Below are 19860 nucleotides of genomic sequence, written 5' to 3'. Positions count from 1 at the left end.
TTGTTGAATATTTTAAAGCTCTGTGTGTGTGCATATTTTCGATGGAATCAATTCTATTGTGGATTCAATGTATATGATGAGGTTCGCGGATGAGTACACAGTGTTGATACTCTATTCATGCTATACATTAGACATTTATATATAAACAGGATTCACGTATATGTACCAAATCGTGGTTCTGTAAATAAAGTAAACTATTATATATGTCTTCTCTGTTTTCATTACATGTGTATTTCTCATTTAATATGCATCAATTTAAGATGGTAACTGTGCCGGTGAAGCACGTCCTTTACCACCCGCATTTAATACCCCCCCCCCCCCCCAATTTCTTTTAGGTACATTTTCTTTAGCTAACTGACCTAGCTGCTTAAAACACTGTTTGGTCTATAATGCGGTCGGGTTCTATATCTCCCAACTACCATGTTATAGCAGGGTCATACTGTATATGTTGTTATATATATTTAATTTCATTTATATTTCTTTTAATTTAAGTGTTTGTAAGTTTGAATTTTTTTTCATTACATGTCAATGTAATGTAATTTTGTTTAATAGGAATTTGATATTTTACAGAAAATTCAGTTTGACCCAACTCTTTTCGTGGTCACCTAATAAGAGAAACACTGTTTCTGTTTTTGACCTAGTTTATGGCCTTGATTGAGGGTCAAGTAAACAACTTCTTTTCTTAATTCATTTTTAATGTGTGAATGATAATGGTAAAATTGATGCTGTGCTAGACTACATGCCATTAGACTTGTATATAACTTTTAAATCATTCTAGAATGTGGTCACGTGACCCTCATCCAGGAATCTGTATTGTATTTTGAGTTACTGTATAACCTTTGTTTATAGAGATTTTTTTTCAGTTGGGGCTTTTACTTTACACTGGAAAGTGTCCGTTTCCTGGAAATATTTGAGTGCTCATACAGAATTCTTGGACAAACACATTTCTCTAAATTTTATTTGGAAATTCAAACACCAGAATATTATTGTTTGTCAATCAACAAAGAACTGTGGATGCTACTGCACCATAAAGGCTACAATATATGTCAATGTCTTCCATCGGATTTTTCGTCGGGACTCGAATTCATTCGAACATTTCATTGCTAGGACTTCTAAAATTTAATTTGTGAATTGTTCTTCAATTATTTTTGGATTTAATTCTAAAAATGTAAGTTCTTATTTATTCATTTTTACAGTGTTTTTCCAGGGAAACAAATTATTTGTTAAATTTTTCAAAGCTTGTTGTTTTCACTCTTTCTTGTGTTGCTGTTAGAGCTTAAACACATAACATAAGAATTGGGGGCTCGTCGGGGATTTTTTAATTTTGGCTAAAATATTTCAGAAACTTTTTCTGTTGAAATTTTAATGATATTTACCATTCACTGTCAGTTCACTAAAGTGGTGACTATGATACGGTTAAGGAATGCATCTTAAGGGGCTATGAGTTAGTCCCCGAAGCTTATCGACAAAAATTCAGAAACTATTAAAAATAGAAGCTTGAGAAACTCATGTCGAATTTGCAAGAGAAAAAAGCAGTTATTTGATAAATGGTGCTTAGCCAAGAAAGTTGAACAAGATTATGAAAGTCTGAAACAACTCGTATTACTTGAAGAGTTCAAGAACTATGTCCATAGTGATATTAAGACTTCTCTTGATGAGCATCAAATTGAAACCGTGGAAAATGCTGCTCATGCTGCTAATGAGTATTCTTTAACTCTTAAAGTTCCTTTTGTAAATAAGACTTTCACTCAACAGTCTTCTGGCAGAAAAGTATTTCAGTATAATACAAGTACTTCTAAATCTCAAACTGGCACAACTTTCAAAAATCAAGCTTCAGATAAGCTTGACTCGAGATCATTGTCTCTTCCTACGTGAACCTGTTGCAAGAAGAAAGAACCTGTTATTGCTGATTGCTACAAATTGAAAAATAGGCATCAGACTCAAGACAGACCTATTCCAAATGCTCTTATTTCTAAGAGGTCAAGATCATGGTCATGTAGAGTGCGGCTTTTTTGTTAATGTTCCTCACCATTGTGTAAATTTGTCATCCGACTTTGTCTCAGGACCCGTGACAGTCGACACAGTGTTTATTTTACACGTTGAGGGTATCATTTACTACTAGGCAACAACCTAGCTGGAGACAAGGTTGTGGTTAATCCACTTGTAACTGACAAACCTTGTTTGGATCAGAAAGTCAATCAGATTAAAAAGAATTCCCTGATTTATTCCTAGCTTGTGCAGTTACCAGAGCTTTGGCAAAAAATGCTCCTGTGAATGATATTGATAAGGAAATTATTCCTTTATCTGACACATGTACTGGTCAGGCTTTCGACGAGGTCACTTGCACTCCTTGTTTGGATCAATCAAAGGGTATTTATCACAGTGATCCTCTTTTAACTACTCATTCTCTTTATTCTAATCAGGGTGATAACGACAATCACTTGTAGTCGAACAGGAAAAAGATCCAGAGATCTCCTGTTTGTTTCAAAAAGGTTATTAGTGAAACTGAAGCCATTGAAGTTCTTGTCAGTTATTTCATTAAAAATGGAATTCTTATGAGAAAATGGAGACTCCCGAGGTACCAGCTGGTGACGAATGGTCAGTGAACTATTAAATTGTAGCTCCAAAACCTTACAGACAGGAAAGACTTAGTCTGGCCCATGAAACTCCGTTGGCTGGTCATTTAGGGATTAATAAGACTTATCACAAGATCTTGACTCACTTTTATTGGCCAAAAATCAAAAGTGATGTTGGTAAGTACTGTAGATCTTGTCATACTTGTAAAATGGTAGGAAAACCCAATCAGAAGATACCCAAGGCTCATCTACAACATATTCCTTCTTTTGACGAACCATTTAATAGAATTATGGTCGATTGTGTTGGTCCCTTACCTTAGACCAAGTCAGGTAACCAATACATGTTGACCATTATGTGTGCATCAACAAGGTTTCCAGGGGCAAGTCCTTTGAGGAATATTAAATCTAAAACAATAGTAAAAGTTTTTTTTAAAACTCTATTTGGCCTTCCCAAATCTATCAAATCGGGTCATGGGTCAAATTTTAGGTCTAGAACTTTCCAGCCTATGATGCTTGAATTTGGCATTCAGCAGTTCAAGTTAAAAGTGAAATTATGGTTTGACAGAACTACAATGGAGATAACTTTTGAGTCAGGTAATAGAGTTCTGTCTCTCTTGCTCATTCTTCACAATTTTCTTCAGATTAGATATTACGGCCGTTACAAAGTTAAGAAGAAAATGAACGAGTTAAATTATAATATTAGTTCTCCTGGGATCTAAATAAATTATAGGAGTACAAGTATATTGAAAGAGATAGCAGAGTTAAACATGTAGTCAATTTAGTTGTACCTGTCCCACTCAGTGAAGATTTAAGTAAAGGAATATCATCAAATTCTACGATATTGGAGTGACGAATCTTTGAAATTCAGAAATTTTGAAAGATCAGGGCCAGAAACTTTCAAATTTGCAAGGGCAAGAAAGAAATGAACTTAAACAGTTATTATTTGAACATGAGCACGTATTTCCAGATGTTCCTACAAGAACAAAAAAAATTCCCATGATGTTGAAATTGTAAATTCCAAACCTGTGAAACAACACCCGTACATAATGAACATAATGAACCCTCTCAAACAGGAATACTTGAAAAAAGAAATTCAATATTTGCTGGAAAATGATTTTATAGAGCCCAGTAAAAGTGGATGGAGTTCACCAGGCACACTTGTTCCAAAACCAGATAAAACTTTCTGTATGTGCACTGATTATTGGAAGGTGAATAGTGTGATAAAAACTCATTTCCTTTACCAAAAATCGACGACTGTATTGATAAGATCGGAAATGCCAAGTATGTCACTAAATTTGATCCACTGAAAGGATTTTGGCAAATTCCACTAACGGAAATAGCAAACGGAGTTTCTTCATTTGTGACTCCAGCTGGCCTTTATCAATATAAAGTAATGCCGTTTGGAATGAAAGGGCCGCCAAGTACTTTTCAATATCTCATGAATATATTTGATTTAATTTAATTGTTTGTAAGTTTAATTTTTTTTATACAGTTTTGATTACATGTCAATGTAATGTAATTTTGTTTACTAGGAATTTTATATTTTACAGAAAATTCAGTCCGACCTGACTCTTTTAGTGGACGCCTAATAATAGAAACAATGTTTCTATTTTTGACCTAGTTCCTGGCCTTGATTGAGGGTCAAGTAAACAACTTCTTTTTTTAATTAATTTTTAATATGTGAATGATAATGGTAAAATCGACGCTGTACTGGACTAAGTGCCATTAGACTTGTACATACCTTCTAAATCATTCTAGAATGTGGTCAAGTGATCCTTATCCAGGAATCTGTCTTGCGTCTGGAGTTACTATATAACCTTTGTTTATGGAGGTTTTTTTCAGTTGGGGCTTTTTCTTTACACTGGAAAGTGTCTGTTTGTGACAGAAGGGTGGTTACATTTTAATGAAGAAAATACAGACGCAGACACACACGTTTCAGGAAAAGCACTCGTCCACTCGTCTTGACCAGATACAATTTGGTTAGGCCTATTAAAACAATTCTATCTACTCTTTCCTGGACCGGGTAGATGCAGAATCGCGCCTTGAGACAAAAATAGAGTGCATTTACTGACCTAAACAATACCCAAACTTCGACATCGTTCAACATTTGGCGTACGTCACTTGCAAACAACTTGTGCCTAATATGCCTGTTATCAGCCTAGAACGTGTTGCAAAGTTACAGACTCCATTTTGTCTACACAGGTAGCTGATGTAAGCTTGATACTAAGCTGGGTAAATATTATGAACATATTACGTTGCAGTTTCACAGTTAATGGTGTTTACATGTACAGTGGCATTTTTAGAAAATTTTTAGTCATTTTGATGTGGAGAAAGATTGACATTCAATAGGCTATCATACATCTTTACGAGTCAGTCCTCTAAGAACTTAAGAGACATAGAATGTCAGATTGTGATCTTTTCCTCCGATCAAGCAATGTTACAGTTGATGTCTTTACTTTGGCTTGACAGTGTATAAATTAAGCCACTCAGTAAAAAAAAAAAAAACATGACTGGTGATATGGGCAAGCGTAACAATGTCCCACCAGATTAAAATCATAAAATTTGGACATTTCCTGTCTGAACTCCTTCCTTAGCTAACTCATAAGTATGTGTGATAGCTCATTGTAAAGGGACATTATGACACATAGCATACTGAAAAGTTTCACTATAAACGCGAATACCACTGGTAAATCAAGGGTTATATATGCAAGTCCTATTTTTCCAATTGCTAATCTTGTGTGTGATTATAACATGTCTAAGGAACCATGTACAAGAACATAATATTTTTATGATTTTTACTCAGTTCAGTATCAGACTTGCATCAAACATGTGGTTCTTTAGTAAAAGCGTTCACGTTGCATGGAAAAGTGGAATAATAATTTTAATAACACGTTATTTACTCTATTACAAGCAAAAATACTATAAAATCAGATGAATTATGGAGAACTCGTCCCATGGAGAACTAGCCCCATAGAGAAGTCGCCCTGGGAGAACTCATCCCAGGTGTCAAGAGAAGTCACCCCACTGCGCCTGTAGAAGTCGCTCCAAGGATCATAGATGCTAATTCTGAGATGTCGCCAAGTGGTTGTTACGGCTTTACTTATTGTTGTTTTTCTTCAACCTAATAATGTATTAAATCCATAAAATGTGCAACTTTTCCATTTGATCAACTCCGCTTCTTTACTTAACGAAAAAGAAGTGTTCTCTGTCCATTTTTACTCTGCTCTTCAAATCATTAAATGCATTTTAGTTGGGGAAAAATAGAGCGGGTATAAGCTTGATGTAACGTTTGGAGTTTTATATATGAAAGGGTTCTAACCTAATAACCAAAGTCATCCTGAGATGATTTTATGGCATGGACCTCTATAACCCAAAATCGACTGAATTTGTGCTGATCGTCAGTAAGCCGAGGGTTATAGTATCGTCTCTCTAAATGAACAAACTATTTAAAGTTGAACAAGAAGTTTAAAAAATATTTCACTACTAAATTGCCGATGCAAAATAAACAGGATAACGTTCTTTTATTATATATAACAACACCATAATCACGCGTAATAACGGGATTTTGCTATCTTAAATGCATATTTCAACTACTCGACTTACTTGGGACATAATGAGAAGATCATCTTTAAAAGCAAATTTAAAAGTCACATTTAAATCCTGAACTAAACTGAATAATATTTCACATGGTCCGAATCAGCTTGGAAGTTGGGCCGAATCAGCCAGAAATCTGGGCATAATCAGTCAGTAATTTGTACCGAATCAGCCTGGTCCGAGTCTGAGAGTAATTACCGCATTAATGAATAATGTTAGTCTAACAGATGTATCAGTCAATAAAGTTAACAGTAACACTTGTTTAAAAAATTTCTAGTGGTGTCCCAGTATGTGCTGTTATAAGAAATCTAACGAGTTTATATGACCACACAGACTTTCAATTATAAATGACATATTTTTGTATTATCAACATTACACAAACAAGATGAATGCAGAATGGGAAGAAAGGGTTTATTTTACGAGTGGAAAAGAGTCTTGAACGTAAGTGTGGAAAGAAAAATGCATATTCAGACGATGCAGTTAAATACAAAATTAAAGGTGCATAATAAAATGATGTAGGAAACATTGAATGACAAAGCGTAAGCATGTATTTAACGTTATGTCGTTTGGTAGGTAATTTCTTACTTTTCAAAGATGAAAAAAAGAGTTACAAAAATTGAGGATCGTTCCAGTATCCAAGTTAATGTAATTTTACAATATAAATATCAGAGTCCAACAACGATATCAATTAAAGATTTAAAAACTAATACTTTTTGCTACCATCACTGAAACAGTTTTGCCGTATAACTGTCAGAGATAAGAACTGATGGAAAACAACGGCAATATTTCCCATATTATTCAGTACCAAGCGTAGGATCGTCTAAGAGAATGAAAATAAATAAATAAATAAATAAATAAATAAATAAATAAATAAATAAATGTATTCGGATACGCGCTGAACATTTCAATCAAGGAAAAGGTATTCAACAATCTAATTGACGATTTGAACCCTCTACTTACTCAAAAATAAATGTGACTACTTAATAGTACGTTTGATAAAATTAATTACATTTATCTGAACATCAATGAATTTAAATAAGTTGCGCACGGGACTTACATAGATTTCGTCAAAAAGGGTTAAGAACAAAAATGTTTATATCAGAGTTAAGAACAATGATGACTCGTGCTTTTTGTATGTAATCGAATCAATTCTAAACACTACCGTAAATGAACCTCTGATACCAATAATATTTATTTTTAAACAAGAGTTCCTGTTGTTTTAGTGGATGTCCGATGAAAAGTAGGATTTCAGCAAATCTGGATAAAGGTGCAGCATATAAACTAGAACAGACGGAGTGAATCCATTATATAATCAAGACGTATTTTAGGTTGGTTTCTGTTAAAAAGGGTACTCGCTGATACCATTTAGATATTACTAAGATAAGAGACAAAGATTACATTCCACTGAAAATAATGGCTTTCACTGAAAATAAATAGTTAAATAAACAGTTACAAGGAACGGTCTGCTCTTTGATGGATTGAGACAAAACTTATGAGGGAAATTAGGAAACTATAAATTAACCTTTTATATGATGTAACAATCGGGGCTACATGAATTTCTTACCATCTTGGACACCACACAGATAACTATATCATCTCGAGTTTGGTAACTTTCAGACAAACAAGTCTGCTATAACGCCTGAAAAAGGTGACAGTACTGAAAAGCATCAACAACAGCAAACAGCGATTCCGCAATGATCGGTAATAATAGCCGGACATATACAGGGATTAAGTAAACACTTGCAATGGAAAACGACGTGTGTGGGGTGGTATATATGAATTTCAATGCGAATGTTAATCACGATGAATTATGATCTCAATTAGGCAACTGAATTCAAAATGCGATCAAATAATGCGGTAACCACCATGTGGCGACATCTTTGTTGCTAACAGCATGGCTCTAAAGTATACATTTCTATCTTTTAAATAACTTATTTATTTCAAAGATAAATATTAAATAGGTTTTCTGGGTGACAAAATTTGGGGTGACTTATCCAACCATTTGGGGCGACTTCTCCAACCACTCTGGCGATTTCTCCCAGGGCGAGTACTTCATATACCCAATCAGATAGCCCGGAACCATATAATTAATTTTGCTATATAATCTCAACACTTGTTTCGCAGTTCTGAACTTTCCATAAATCATAGCTTATCCTAAACTAACTTTCAAGATGAATTCATGGTGACATTGTTGTCATAGTGCACTATGTATTGGGTCACATAGTTTATTTCCAGGTCAGCAGATATTGCCTCATTACTCACTGTGCACTGTCGCCGAAATTCGCATGGATAACCACACTATAATGCTCAAATTCTAAAGAACAAACGATTACTTTAAATCAGCACTAAGAATGCCTAAATCTAACTTTTGCATCAGCACCAAATGAGAGATGAAAACGGCACTGAAAAAGAACTTTGTCCGTCAGAACTTATTCGGTCCTTTCCTTCAAGCAAATAAAGACAAGACCGAAACACAGAGTTCTTGGATCGATCGTTGCTGTTCTCAAACAGAACATCTTCGGCATTTTCCGTCAAGTCAGGAAAGAAACCTCTGATACGATTCGCAGCCATTGAGAACTATGTTCTTGAACTACTTTCGTTCAAGTGGCACACTATTGCGGCGGAAGGGGACGAAGTTATCTTAGCGGTCTTTGCTGTCGCAACACATGTGCTGCGCTCACAAAATACTTACAGTTTATATGTATTCCTATACTACTAGCGATATTATATCATGACCTGTCGGAAGTTACCTAGCGATGTCCCAATCTTGCTTTCCAATTAAATCCGATAATTTGGCGGAAAGACCCGATAGTTTTTCAATTAGATACATGCTGATAGATGTCGCTTTGCATCGGAAGTCGAAATAATTTTGTTGTTAGAAGAAATGTCACATAGATGTGTGACATTATATAACGTCTAATGCTGCATATAGTAATTTATTATTATATGTAAAGAATGTTGTAATTTCAAAAGGTAAATTAGAATATTTGCAGACGTTTACTGGCTGATGTAATATCGTATTAATAGTTAACTAATCGTCTCCCTGTTTTCGATAATCTATTACGATGTCTGGATTTCTTGACAACTGCCAGTGGCCCCGTTGTGAATGCATAGAACTCGGCGAGAGGAGAAACTTCGTTGCATCGGTTGTAGCAGGAGTGTTGGTATGTAGAATCATAGGTCTGGACATTGAGGTTCGTTTTTAAAACCTTTAATTTCTACTTCGTTGATTTCGTTCCTTCTTTCCTTATTGACCATAAACTTACACTGAGTAAACCATCTAGAAAATTAAGAAAGGTAACGTTATAATAGATATAAAAACTAAAGGAAAAAGCTGATGTGATATTATCAAGCGAATCTCAGTTACTTGTCACCAAAGCTTTGAATCGAGTCTTAGAGTTCACACACACACATATATATATATATATATATATATATATATATATATATATATATATATATATATATATATATATATACACTGCAGTCGGGTATTTCTGCTCTCCTAAGGTTTTCATTTCCAGTATTGAAGCAAAACTTATACCGAATTTGTGCGATTGACAAAAATAAAATACAGCAATGCTTACCATCTGAAAAGATGCAGTTGTCACCAGAATATTCTGTTCAAAATAATATTAATTTTGGACATAGTGGATACCACTCCCCTGTTCTCCTGACTCACGATATGTCGGCCTATTCTGTGCATAGCTTTGAAAAGATGTAATGTTTATCCATCTTGCTATAGAAATGAAATATATTACTTTGGACTATTTCTGTCAGCAGTTCAGTCAAGTAATTAGGTCAGGTTTATAGCTAGTTTTACAAAATTCAATGTAAAAATGCCAATAAATGGCAAGAGATATTAAGCAAATTAAACTGATCTTATAAAAAAGTTAGTAAAGTTCAACATTTTATGAAAAATAAACTATTACATGGAAGAGAAATAACAAGGAATAGGATGTAATGTGTTTACAATGTCTTGTTGATGGGGAAAAATTATTACAGAATTTAGAAACAGACTATATGCCAGGTAATTTGTTGAAAATTTGTTGTAATGGCAAGTAGACACATTGAGTAGTGGATGATTTTGTACGTGTGGGACAACTTCTTGCAAAATTGGAAACTTGGATTAAAATAGCTTTGTTTTAAGGTACACATTTACATCTTTTATACAGTGTATTTATTTGTATGATTCTAAAAGATGCATAGTAAATTAAATTTTCTGGGTTACTGGTTCAAGAAGGACATGGAGTTGTCTTCACGTTGCCATTTAGAAATCACATTTTTATGTGTATTTCGAGTCTAAATTTGGGACATTTTTGTACACTTTATGAATATCACTTTTCTTAATTAGTGTATGATTCTTCTTTCTGGATACAAAATGGATTTTTGACCCAAAATAGCACGTGATCAAATCTTTACAGAAATGACATATCGTTGCGCAGAATTATGTGATGCGCAGAATAGGCAGACATGGCAGTATATATATATATATATATATGTTTGTGTGTGTGTGTGTTTGTGCTAGGCACCACAAAATATGTTTACTGTGGTATATGGCAATTATTTTAGGGATGAACAATTTAATGTTCTGTCTGTCAGTAGGTGGACAAAAATATCTTGATCAGATTTATAGCAAAATAACACTATTATATCCATTATATTAATTGATAAAAAATATCTTTTGATAAAATAATATAAAATATTGACTCTAAAGATAATTGCATCCTCCACCCATAAAATGTTGTGGTCAATACCTTTCAGTAGATGAATTTGCTCTTTGTATATAAATTGTTGCATAAGTTTTGATCTAAAAACTGAACTAATGTAAAATGATTCAGCTTATATTATAGCTGACACCCTGTGATAGATAAGATTCATGGTGAAAATAGGATGTGTCGTTGCTGACATGATATAATTTTACTGTACATTGAAATTACTATACACTGTAGTTGTGAATCACAATTATCACAGTTGACATTTTTCACAATGAATGGGTGAAAACAGTATGATGACATTTATATCAATGATACATGTATGATACTCTGAATAGCAAAAGAAAGTCCAGGTCCCATTTTTGGGACTCCAGTTTTTATGGCTGGATTGTTTTCAAGGAAGGAATCTTGAATACCAGCTTTTAAGATCCTCATGAGAACCCTGTAAATTTAAGTAACTTAATGAATAGACCCATCTCACATGATCTCAGGAGGCCATGACCCATCTCACTTAATCTCCTCAGGAGGCCATATTGGTAGACTACTGGCAAATCTTTCTAGTTCAGGGAGTTGCAGTGGTTCAGAAGTTAGTGTGCCAGACTCGAGACTAAAAATGGTGGTGGATCGGGGGTCGAATCCTACCATTGGAACAGCATGTGTTGGTTTCTGTGATGTCTAATGGGCAAGACACATTACTGCTGTTGCCAAGGCACAGAATGACCTATTTGTATTGCTGTGCTGTAAAAACATCAAAAATCAGTGAAGTCAGTCTTCCTAGCTTAGAAAACCAATAGGCTGTCATCATTGACCAGTTAAACATTTCCATATCTTAGTAGCACCTAACTTGAACATTTGATGGTTGTAAGTGACAATTTAGAAAATGTGATGGGTCAAGTATCTCTTGCAAATTGACACCAGCCTATTTAGTAGAAACAGAGTACTAAATGAATTCAAGTACACATACTTTTTGAGAAAAAAAATAACATTAGTATTTGTTTATTTTTTTAAATTATGACTAGGTGAGTACTTAGGAGTACTTTCAACATTTTAATGACATAAAAAATTTAAAAAATTACAATCTAGTGAATTGACCAAGAAAATAAATGTTTAATTTCAGTGCACACAGTATTCCGTTAAATACAAACTGTTTTTCAAAAATACCATAAGCTCAAATTCGAAACTCAGAGAGCTTACAATTAAATATGGATCATCATTAAATGAATACATACCTTAAGATTGTTGGGTTGATATAGCAAAGTATAATGCAAAATTTAATATCAATTGATCAGAAATCTTGACATCATAGTTGTGGCATCTTTCTTTTAAACTCTTAATACCATATCAGATACTTCAAAATAGGAATTTATCATTGGAAGTCTTGTTGCCATTTTGTTTTTAAAGGATACTTAGAATGAGACACACAGAGTGATAGTCCATAGGCTTGTACATTTCAGCATTTGTTCTGCTTGATAAACACATATACATCAAAGTAGGGGGAAAAGCAGAAGACAGAAATAATCAAGCTTGTGACATTTATATGTGGAATGAATCTTGTTAGATTCTCCCAGGATTCACAAGAATGATGTAGTTCTGGGTTTAACTCCATTTCTCAGTGCAGCAGTGGTTATACTTGGTGGCCACTACAACAGATAAAGGAAAGAACCTCGGAAAATCCTGGTAATATCCACCAACCCACAGGAGGCTACTTGCAGCTTTCTCACACAACCACACTGGTTGAATCAGAGACTCCAACCCATGTGGACAGAGGTGATATGGCAGTACTTTGTATAGGTGAGTGGCAGTACTTGGTAAAGACAAGTGCTTCAGACTGCTCAGCAACCTGAGGCCCCATACACAAGAATGAAGTTTACTACATAAAACCAATTGATCATGGCAAGTGACAGGTGCATAACCATTACAGAATAATACATATAATTGGTTGTTGTTGTTGTTGTAGTGTTTAACACCATTTTTCAGAACACGATAGGCTATACATGGCGGCCAGTATTAATGGTGGAGGAAGAACCTGGGAAAACCCCAGAAAGAACGACTGACCCACGAGAAGCTACTGGCAAGCTTTCTCACATACCGACATTTGCTGAATCCGAGACTCAATCTCACGCATGCAGAGGTGAGATGGCAGTGATCCGTAACGGAGAGCGCTTTAGACCACTTGGCCACTCAGGGCCCCACATATAATTGGATTGTGTCATAGAGAATTTGGGTGAAATGCTACATCATCAGTATGTACCTACATTTACATTATTCAAGAAGTAGAAGAATTTAAGTATATCATGCATTTTGTTTAACTGTTTACCTTTTAAGTCCATATTATGAATAGTTTTCAGAGGGATTTACATCATTGACAATATTAATGATTTTTAAAAATCTAGAATATTTACATTAGTGGTTACCTGTTTATTACCTTGCAGTCATCAAATCAGACTTAAGATAAATGCTCTGTATACAAAATTATCCTGATTTCTGATAACGTGACTTTGCTAACAGTTTTAATAATTCAGTCAATTTGTACATATTTAACCTAAATCCTAAATTTATGATCTATATATTTGATTCAAAACAATAATTTTGACAATTAGGTATAACATGATTTTCATGATAGAATACATTACACAAAGGACAGGTACTACACAATCAGGTGCAATGACAGTGTCAAAGATGAAAAGGGAATGAACAGTTTGGTCATTTCTTTTCATATACACTCCATGTGGTATGTGTTTTTACCGTGCAAGTCCTGATTTAGTACTTTTGCATGCAATCATGGTTGCTAAAATTAAAGGAAGATAAAAGAGTGGAAAAAATTTCAAGTCCATGAACACTAATTTTGCATTTTGTTTTCGGACAATAAGACAACAAGAAGCTTAATGTGGTAAAATATCAGGTGACAGTTATGTCCTTTGTTGTAATAAACCAGTTGACCTGTGTGTAAACATAGTACTGTATAATCAAATAATAAAACTAAAAGACTGCAAATAATGCATCATAACCTACAAAAACAATGAACTTTCAAAACATTTTTTTCAAGAACATTTCATATAGAAATATACATTCTGAAACAAAAAAGGAAGGAGTCTAATGAACACTTCTGTAACTTGGTAAATATTTGACATGGCAAAATATCTTCTAGAAATAGGGAGTTTATTATTACTTGGTCCTGTAAAATAGATTTATATAAAAAAAATTAAACTGAAACTATATATATATAGTGGCAAAAACCAAACAAAAATGCAGCCCCATTTCTGACTGTTCTTTTTTGGCTATCTTTTGGCAGAGTGCATTATGCATGCCTGTTGATCCACCTGACCTTTAATGTTTTCCGTTTTCACATGATAAGTTCTACAACACCTGCCTTCACCAGACCTTATATTTACCTTCTTTAGTTAAGGAATAAACCTATGATTTGGGGGGTCAGAAGGTCAAAGGTCATAACTGACTTTAAAAAAAATGGTTTCTGCACAATAACATTTACATCACAGACCTAAATCTGACTTGGTAGATAACTTGCTCTTTGTGGTAATAAAGAATCCTATAGACATTTGGTTCTAAAGGTAAAAGTTTAGCACCATTGTTAGTGAGAAAAGAAAATGGTTTTCTGGGGTCAAGCTAGACTTAAATTTTAGGGAGAAGTGACTTCTGGACAGAACAGGGAGAAGTTGGAGCAAAGCAACACGTGCAATATATATATATATATATATATATATATATATATATATATATATATATATATATATATATATATATATGCTTGTGATGCTTGTGTGTGTGTTGTTTTTAATTTCTTATTTGAATTATTCCTGCTTTTTCCCAGCATTTTTTGACATTGATTTTAAGCAGTACTTTATTTTCAAGTAGAATATTGTCTGAGTTCTATCTGTAGGATTGCAGCTATAAGGTTTTATTGCCTACATCCTGGTGTAACAGTAGGCATTGGTTAATTAATATTTGCTTTGCTTTTTTTCCTTCTTGTTTCACAAAAATGAGTGAACTTAAAATACAACCTTGACCTTGCATCATCTTTCAAATTCCACAACATAGCATTGTCCCATATGTTTCTGACCAACATAATTGCATTTTAAAACTAAATCTTCAGTCATGTAATATTTAGACTTTACTCTGTATGAATTGTATATTTTCCTGAATATATTTGCCCAATCTAATAAAGTGATGCTTCTCAGACACAGCAATGCCTGCCATTGTTTCACCATGACATGTTCACTTATGGTTCCAAACTGATTATTATAAAGATAATATTGTACATGCGGCAGTTAAATAATTCATGTTATTGATTTTATTCTTAAAATACAAATTGCTATTTACATAAGTTAAAGTTTCAGAACACAAGTTTGTATGTTTTTGTCATCCAAGGATAACTTGTGGAAATCGGGCAGTAACTTAATATTTGACAATGTATTTAGCTTTTCAATTAAATACACAAAAAATAGAAAGCAAACCTGAAGCTTTTTTCCTTATGCTAAGAACTTCATCAGCAGACTGATGTGATCTTTACTGAATGTCAACATTGCTCGATGGAATGGTGACCGATTATTTTAACAGATTGTCCCAGGTATGCAGCCGTTTGTAACGCCCCCATCCCTGTTCAGCATCAGATTGTGCATACAGATGTAAATCGATTCCTTAACACCCCCACATTTGAACCTGACTTGTTCTCGATCTAATAGTTTTACAGTGTTCCAAGTTGACAGTCAGCAGAGATTACATCAGTCTGTTGATGAAGTCCATAGCATAAAGACGAAAGCTTCATCATAGCTTTCTCTGTTTTTGTGCATGTAATTTAAAAGTTAAATATATTGTCAAATATGAATAATATTACACAGTTAAGCTTTCACCAAAGTAAATTAATAGTTGCTAACCTAACCAGGAAAGGATTGATGGTCAATCATCTAACATAACACGTGTGTGAATGTGCAGGAATTTGTTTGTCAACTCAGTTGATATCAACACAAGCTTTTTTGATGGCTTGCAGCATACATTTTGCCTTGAGCTGTAAAATAAGCTGGAATTTATCAGGCTAAGGCGAGGGAGAATCTCAGAGAGGACAGTTATTCAATGTACCTTTAAAAAATCACAGTGGAAAGTTGTTTTTGGTTTCCTAGCAGAAGAAGGCGAAGTTTACATTTTTAAGGCAACTTAGTTGCCCACTTTGCCTGGTAACATGACCCCTGGGTTTTTGCACAATAATTTCCATTCTCCAAGTCTGTGAATAAATTCTTTGTTGGGCAAGAAATAAGCCTATTATTTTGGGGGTCAGAAGGTCAGTGTTCAGCTTAACAGACAAAAAAAGAAAAATAGATTTTGCATAATAAATTGTTTTTTGTACCTTGACCAGAGTGTCTGGATAGGAGGGCTTGCACTTTCAATATGGGAAGACTGTTGATTTGGGGGTCATGAGATCATTGACAAACATTTATATAAGAAAGTTTCCCATGATGTTAAAATTTGTAAATACATTAAAGGCCAAGGATTATTATTATTATTATTATTATTATTATTTAGAAGGGGACTGTGGGTGTCCAAGTGGTTTAATGCTTTTACCAGTCACTGCCATCTCACCTCTGCCTGCCTGGGTTGGAGTCTTAGGTTTGGCCAATGTAGGCATGTGAAAAACTAGCCAGTAGCTTCATGTAGGTGGTTCTTACATGGGTCTTCTCTGGTTCTTCTTCTTCCACCAGTTATAGTAGCTGCCATGTGTAGCCTATCAGGTGCTGAAAATGGCATTAAACACATAACAACATTATTTAGATGTTTACATAACAACATTATTTAGATGTTTACTTAAGTTAATAGCAAAAAAGTACACCATGCAAATGAATGTATTGGGTTTGTTCAGAAATTTGTAACTAAGAAGACTCGTCAAACCTCACTTTAATTACACTTTCCTATTGAGTCATTTGGTAATGAACAATGGTTTGGTGTCAGAAATTCCTGATGAAAATTGATAAATAATTGTGATACACTATGTAGAGAAAACACATGTCTGACTTCATTACTAAGTTTTATTTTCATTACAAATTAAGAAATTTGTCCAGTTTTTAAAACGGGTCTTTTGATTTTGTCAGAGATTTCCATAAATCCACTTTCACTTCTTTGCATGTGATATGTTTTCGAGTTTTGACTTGTTAATAGACATGATATCCATAGAACTGAATATTGTTTTGAAATGCAGCTTCATAAATATTGTGAGGAAATCATAATGTATATATGGCTACAGGAGAATTTTCTTGGGAAATATATATGCAAAGGACATATGTCTTTTAAGGGCTGAATTATGTTGTCATTGACTTAAACTTTTACCTTTGAAGATGAGTTTCAGTGCTAATGTAGGAAAATATAAGCTAGGTATGTTAGTGGAGTTTGTTATATTTTAATGCCGCTTAAACCTAAGCTGCTGTTTTTTTTTCTTTAGTTTTTCACTGGCTGGTGGATAGCCATTGATGCGGCTGCAACCCATCCTAACCAGGATGAATTCCCTCATGCCTGTCATACTTGTGGAGCCATAGGGACTGTAGCATTCTTCCTGTATGTAGATTAATGATGTCTTCATTATACTTATGTTCTCTAAGGTATAATACTTATAGTGCCATAGTTCATTGAATTTGATCATCAGTTTTATTGTTGATGCTATTTATTTTCCTCAATTTTAGTGTTGATCTGAAGACAATATTTTAAACTTTTAATATATTAATGAATGAATTTGATTTTGTGAATCATTTTGGAATAGGATTAATTCCACCTTTTTGGTTATAAATCTTTTTAGCATGATGGCATTCTGTACTGTCTTTGTGTTTGAGTATAATTTTATTAATGTGTTTAATAAAAACCATGATCTTTTAATGAACGTCTTGTTTTGTTTTCTGTGATACCTGTACATGTTTAATAAATTTCATATTTTGATGCTTTTTGAAGAAATATATTTGTTTAAGAATGCTAAATGCATTTCTGCAAAATATTTAGACTTTTGACAGACTCTCAGTTCTAAGAGAAATATTATCTATCATGAATCCCATGCTTAAATGTTTGGTTCTAATTCATATATTATTGTTTCTGTAGGAAAAGAAACCAATAGGTGTACATGTACATGTGTGTCTACATGCATTTATGTATCTGCATATAGAAAAAAAATAAAGGATTGATTTTTTTTGATTGCCCACTACAAATTTGCAGGGGCATATAGTATTTCACATTCATTCATTCAGATTCAATTTGGTTTAGGTCATTGTTGTTGAATGTTCATTTCCATGAACGTTTTTATATTTTTTATAAACCTCTCATAAGGCAGCGTGTATTCTGTTTTTGATGTTCATCCATTCTTCTGGCTGTTGCCAATTTCATTTTTGCTAAATAATTTGAGCTTTGCAGCATCTATAGTACTGTTACAGAGTTTTGTGGATGGCTTGTACTGTGGTAAGGACGAAGGTTATAGATTTCAGTGGTGACTGAAAGAAGAAAAGTGTTTGCTGCAAATTAACTGGAGCTCTCCATGATCTAAATTTACTCTACTTTGTGGATAGTTTGCACTTGGGCTAAGAAAAAGCCTGTTGATTTGGGAGTCAGATGTCTCGGTCACTGTGATTGAAAGAAAAAAAATTAATTCTGCACAAAAGTTTAGGTTATCTACCATGTACCTCTTCAAAAGTTATTGGATGACTACTTGTTGGGTAAGAAAGAAGCCTGACAGTTTGAGGGTCAAGAGGGCAAATGTCATGGTCACTAGCTGAAAGGAGAAAAATATTTTTCATGGTAACTTTAGTCCTAGACCATGTACCTTTACCTAAATTTGCAGAGGACTTGCACTTATGGTATAAATGAGGTGTCAGAAGGTCAAAGGTCATGGTCTTTGTAATTCAGAGAATAATGGATTTTGTAGAAGACAAAAAACTTGTGGTGAGTGGATGGCTGGCTCTTTTAAGGCAATAAAGAAACCTATTGGTTATTGGGTCTAGAGGTGAAAAGTTACAATCATGATAAGTCTAATAAGAAAATAATGGTTTCTGTAAATAAAGTTTGGTGTATTTAGGTCCTGTATGTAACTGTTAACGGGGGGGAGAGTATATAATGTGCCATTCAAATAATATTGTTCTTAAGACTTACACTTTCTATTTGTTTCAGAATAAACTCTGTTTCCAATGGTCAGATCAGAGGAGACTCGTACAATACAGGATGTTTAGGACAGACAGGTAAGTAACAAATTTTGTAGATCCATCTGAGGATTTTAGCATGTAACCAATTTGCATTAACAGTTACTAGCAAGTTATTTGTTATCAGACCTATAATTTGGTGAAATGGATGATGATTAATAGGAGAAAGATGCAGAGAACCACATTATTGTCTCTGTTCATATGCCTGTGCCCTAGGGATGGACAAGAAACTTTAATGTCTATGCCTGTCACCTTCCAGACAGTGGTGATGGAATTTTTGAGACAAAGCAAGTGGGTTTTGATAGCCAACTAGTGTACATACTTACCCAAAGATTTTGTTTAATTTTTATGAGCAGTGAAAAAGATCTTTCTGCATCTGCTGTGCTGCAGTTCAAATATGCAATTCCTTCTCTAGTTGCTATGTAAACGTTAAGCATTCATAATGGTAAATAACATATGCATTTTGACATTGCAGGATTATGCCTTCATAAACAAATCCCACTCCTTTACTGCTTCTAACCATTCCAAGTGTTACATAATCACATTTTGCCTTTTCATGACAACATGTGTTGAGTAAATCTGAAAAAATCTTTACTGCTGATGATGAGCTTACAAGTTGATCAGTAAGAAAAGTGACTTCAGCTGTCTCATGCAAGGCAGTGAAGTGAAATAGTTTTCAACACATCTTTGATTGACCTAACTTTCAGTAGTTTCAGTTTTTCCACATAGTGTACTAGTGGAAATTGGCCTAATAGGCTATTCAACAACAGGGCTGGCGATAATCTTACGGGAGAAAAA

The 19860-nt window shown here is 34.1% G+C and overlaps 1 protein-coding gene across 1 annotated transcript in view; it reads left to right on the top strand.

Annotated features, from left to right (window-relative positions):
- Positions 1-9039: 9039 nt before the first annotated feature.
- Positions 9040-19860, top strand: part of LOC149773600 (transmembrane protein 50B-like) — a 33032-nt gene continuing 22211 nt past the window's right edge. The window contains exons 1-3 of the mRNA XM_089946292.1: positions 9040-9334; positions 17331-17443; positions 19034-19101. Coding sequence (XP_089802418.1) covers positions 9236-9334; positions 17331-17443; positions 19034-19101 — 280 coding nt within the window. The 5' untranslated portion in view covers positions 9040-9235. The remainder of the gene's footprint in view (positions 9335-17330; positions 17444-19033; positions 19102-19860) is intronic.

This window comes from Sinohyriopsis cumingii, unplaced genomic scaffold (genome assembly GCF_028554795.1).
Source record: "Sinohyriopsis cumingii isolate HCF-2022 unplaced genomic scaffold, ASM2855479v2 utg000624l, whole genome shotgun sequence".
NCBI classification, from domain to species: Eukaryota; Metazoa; Mollusca; class Bivalvia; order Unionida; family Unionidae; genus Sinohyriopsis; species Sinohyriopsis cumingii.
Note: the sequence above shows the minus strand (reverse complement) of the source record. Positions and strands in the feature narration are given on the sequence as shown.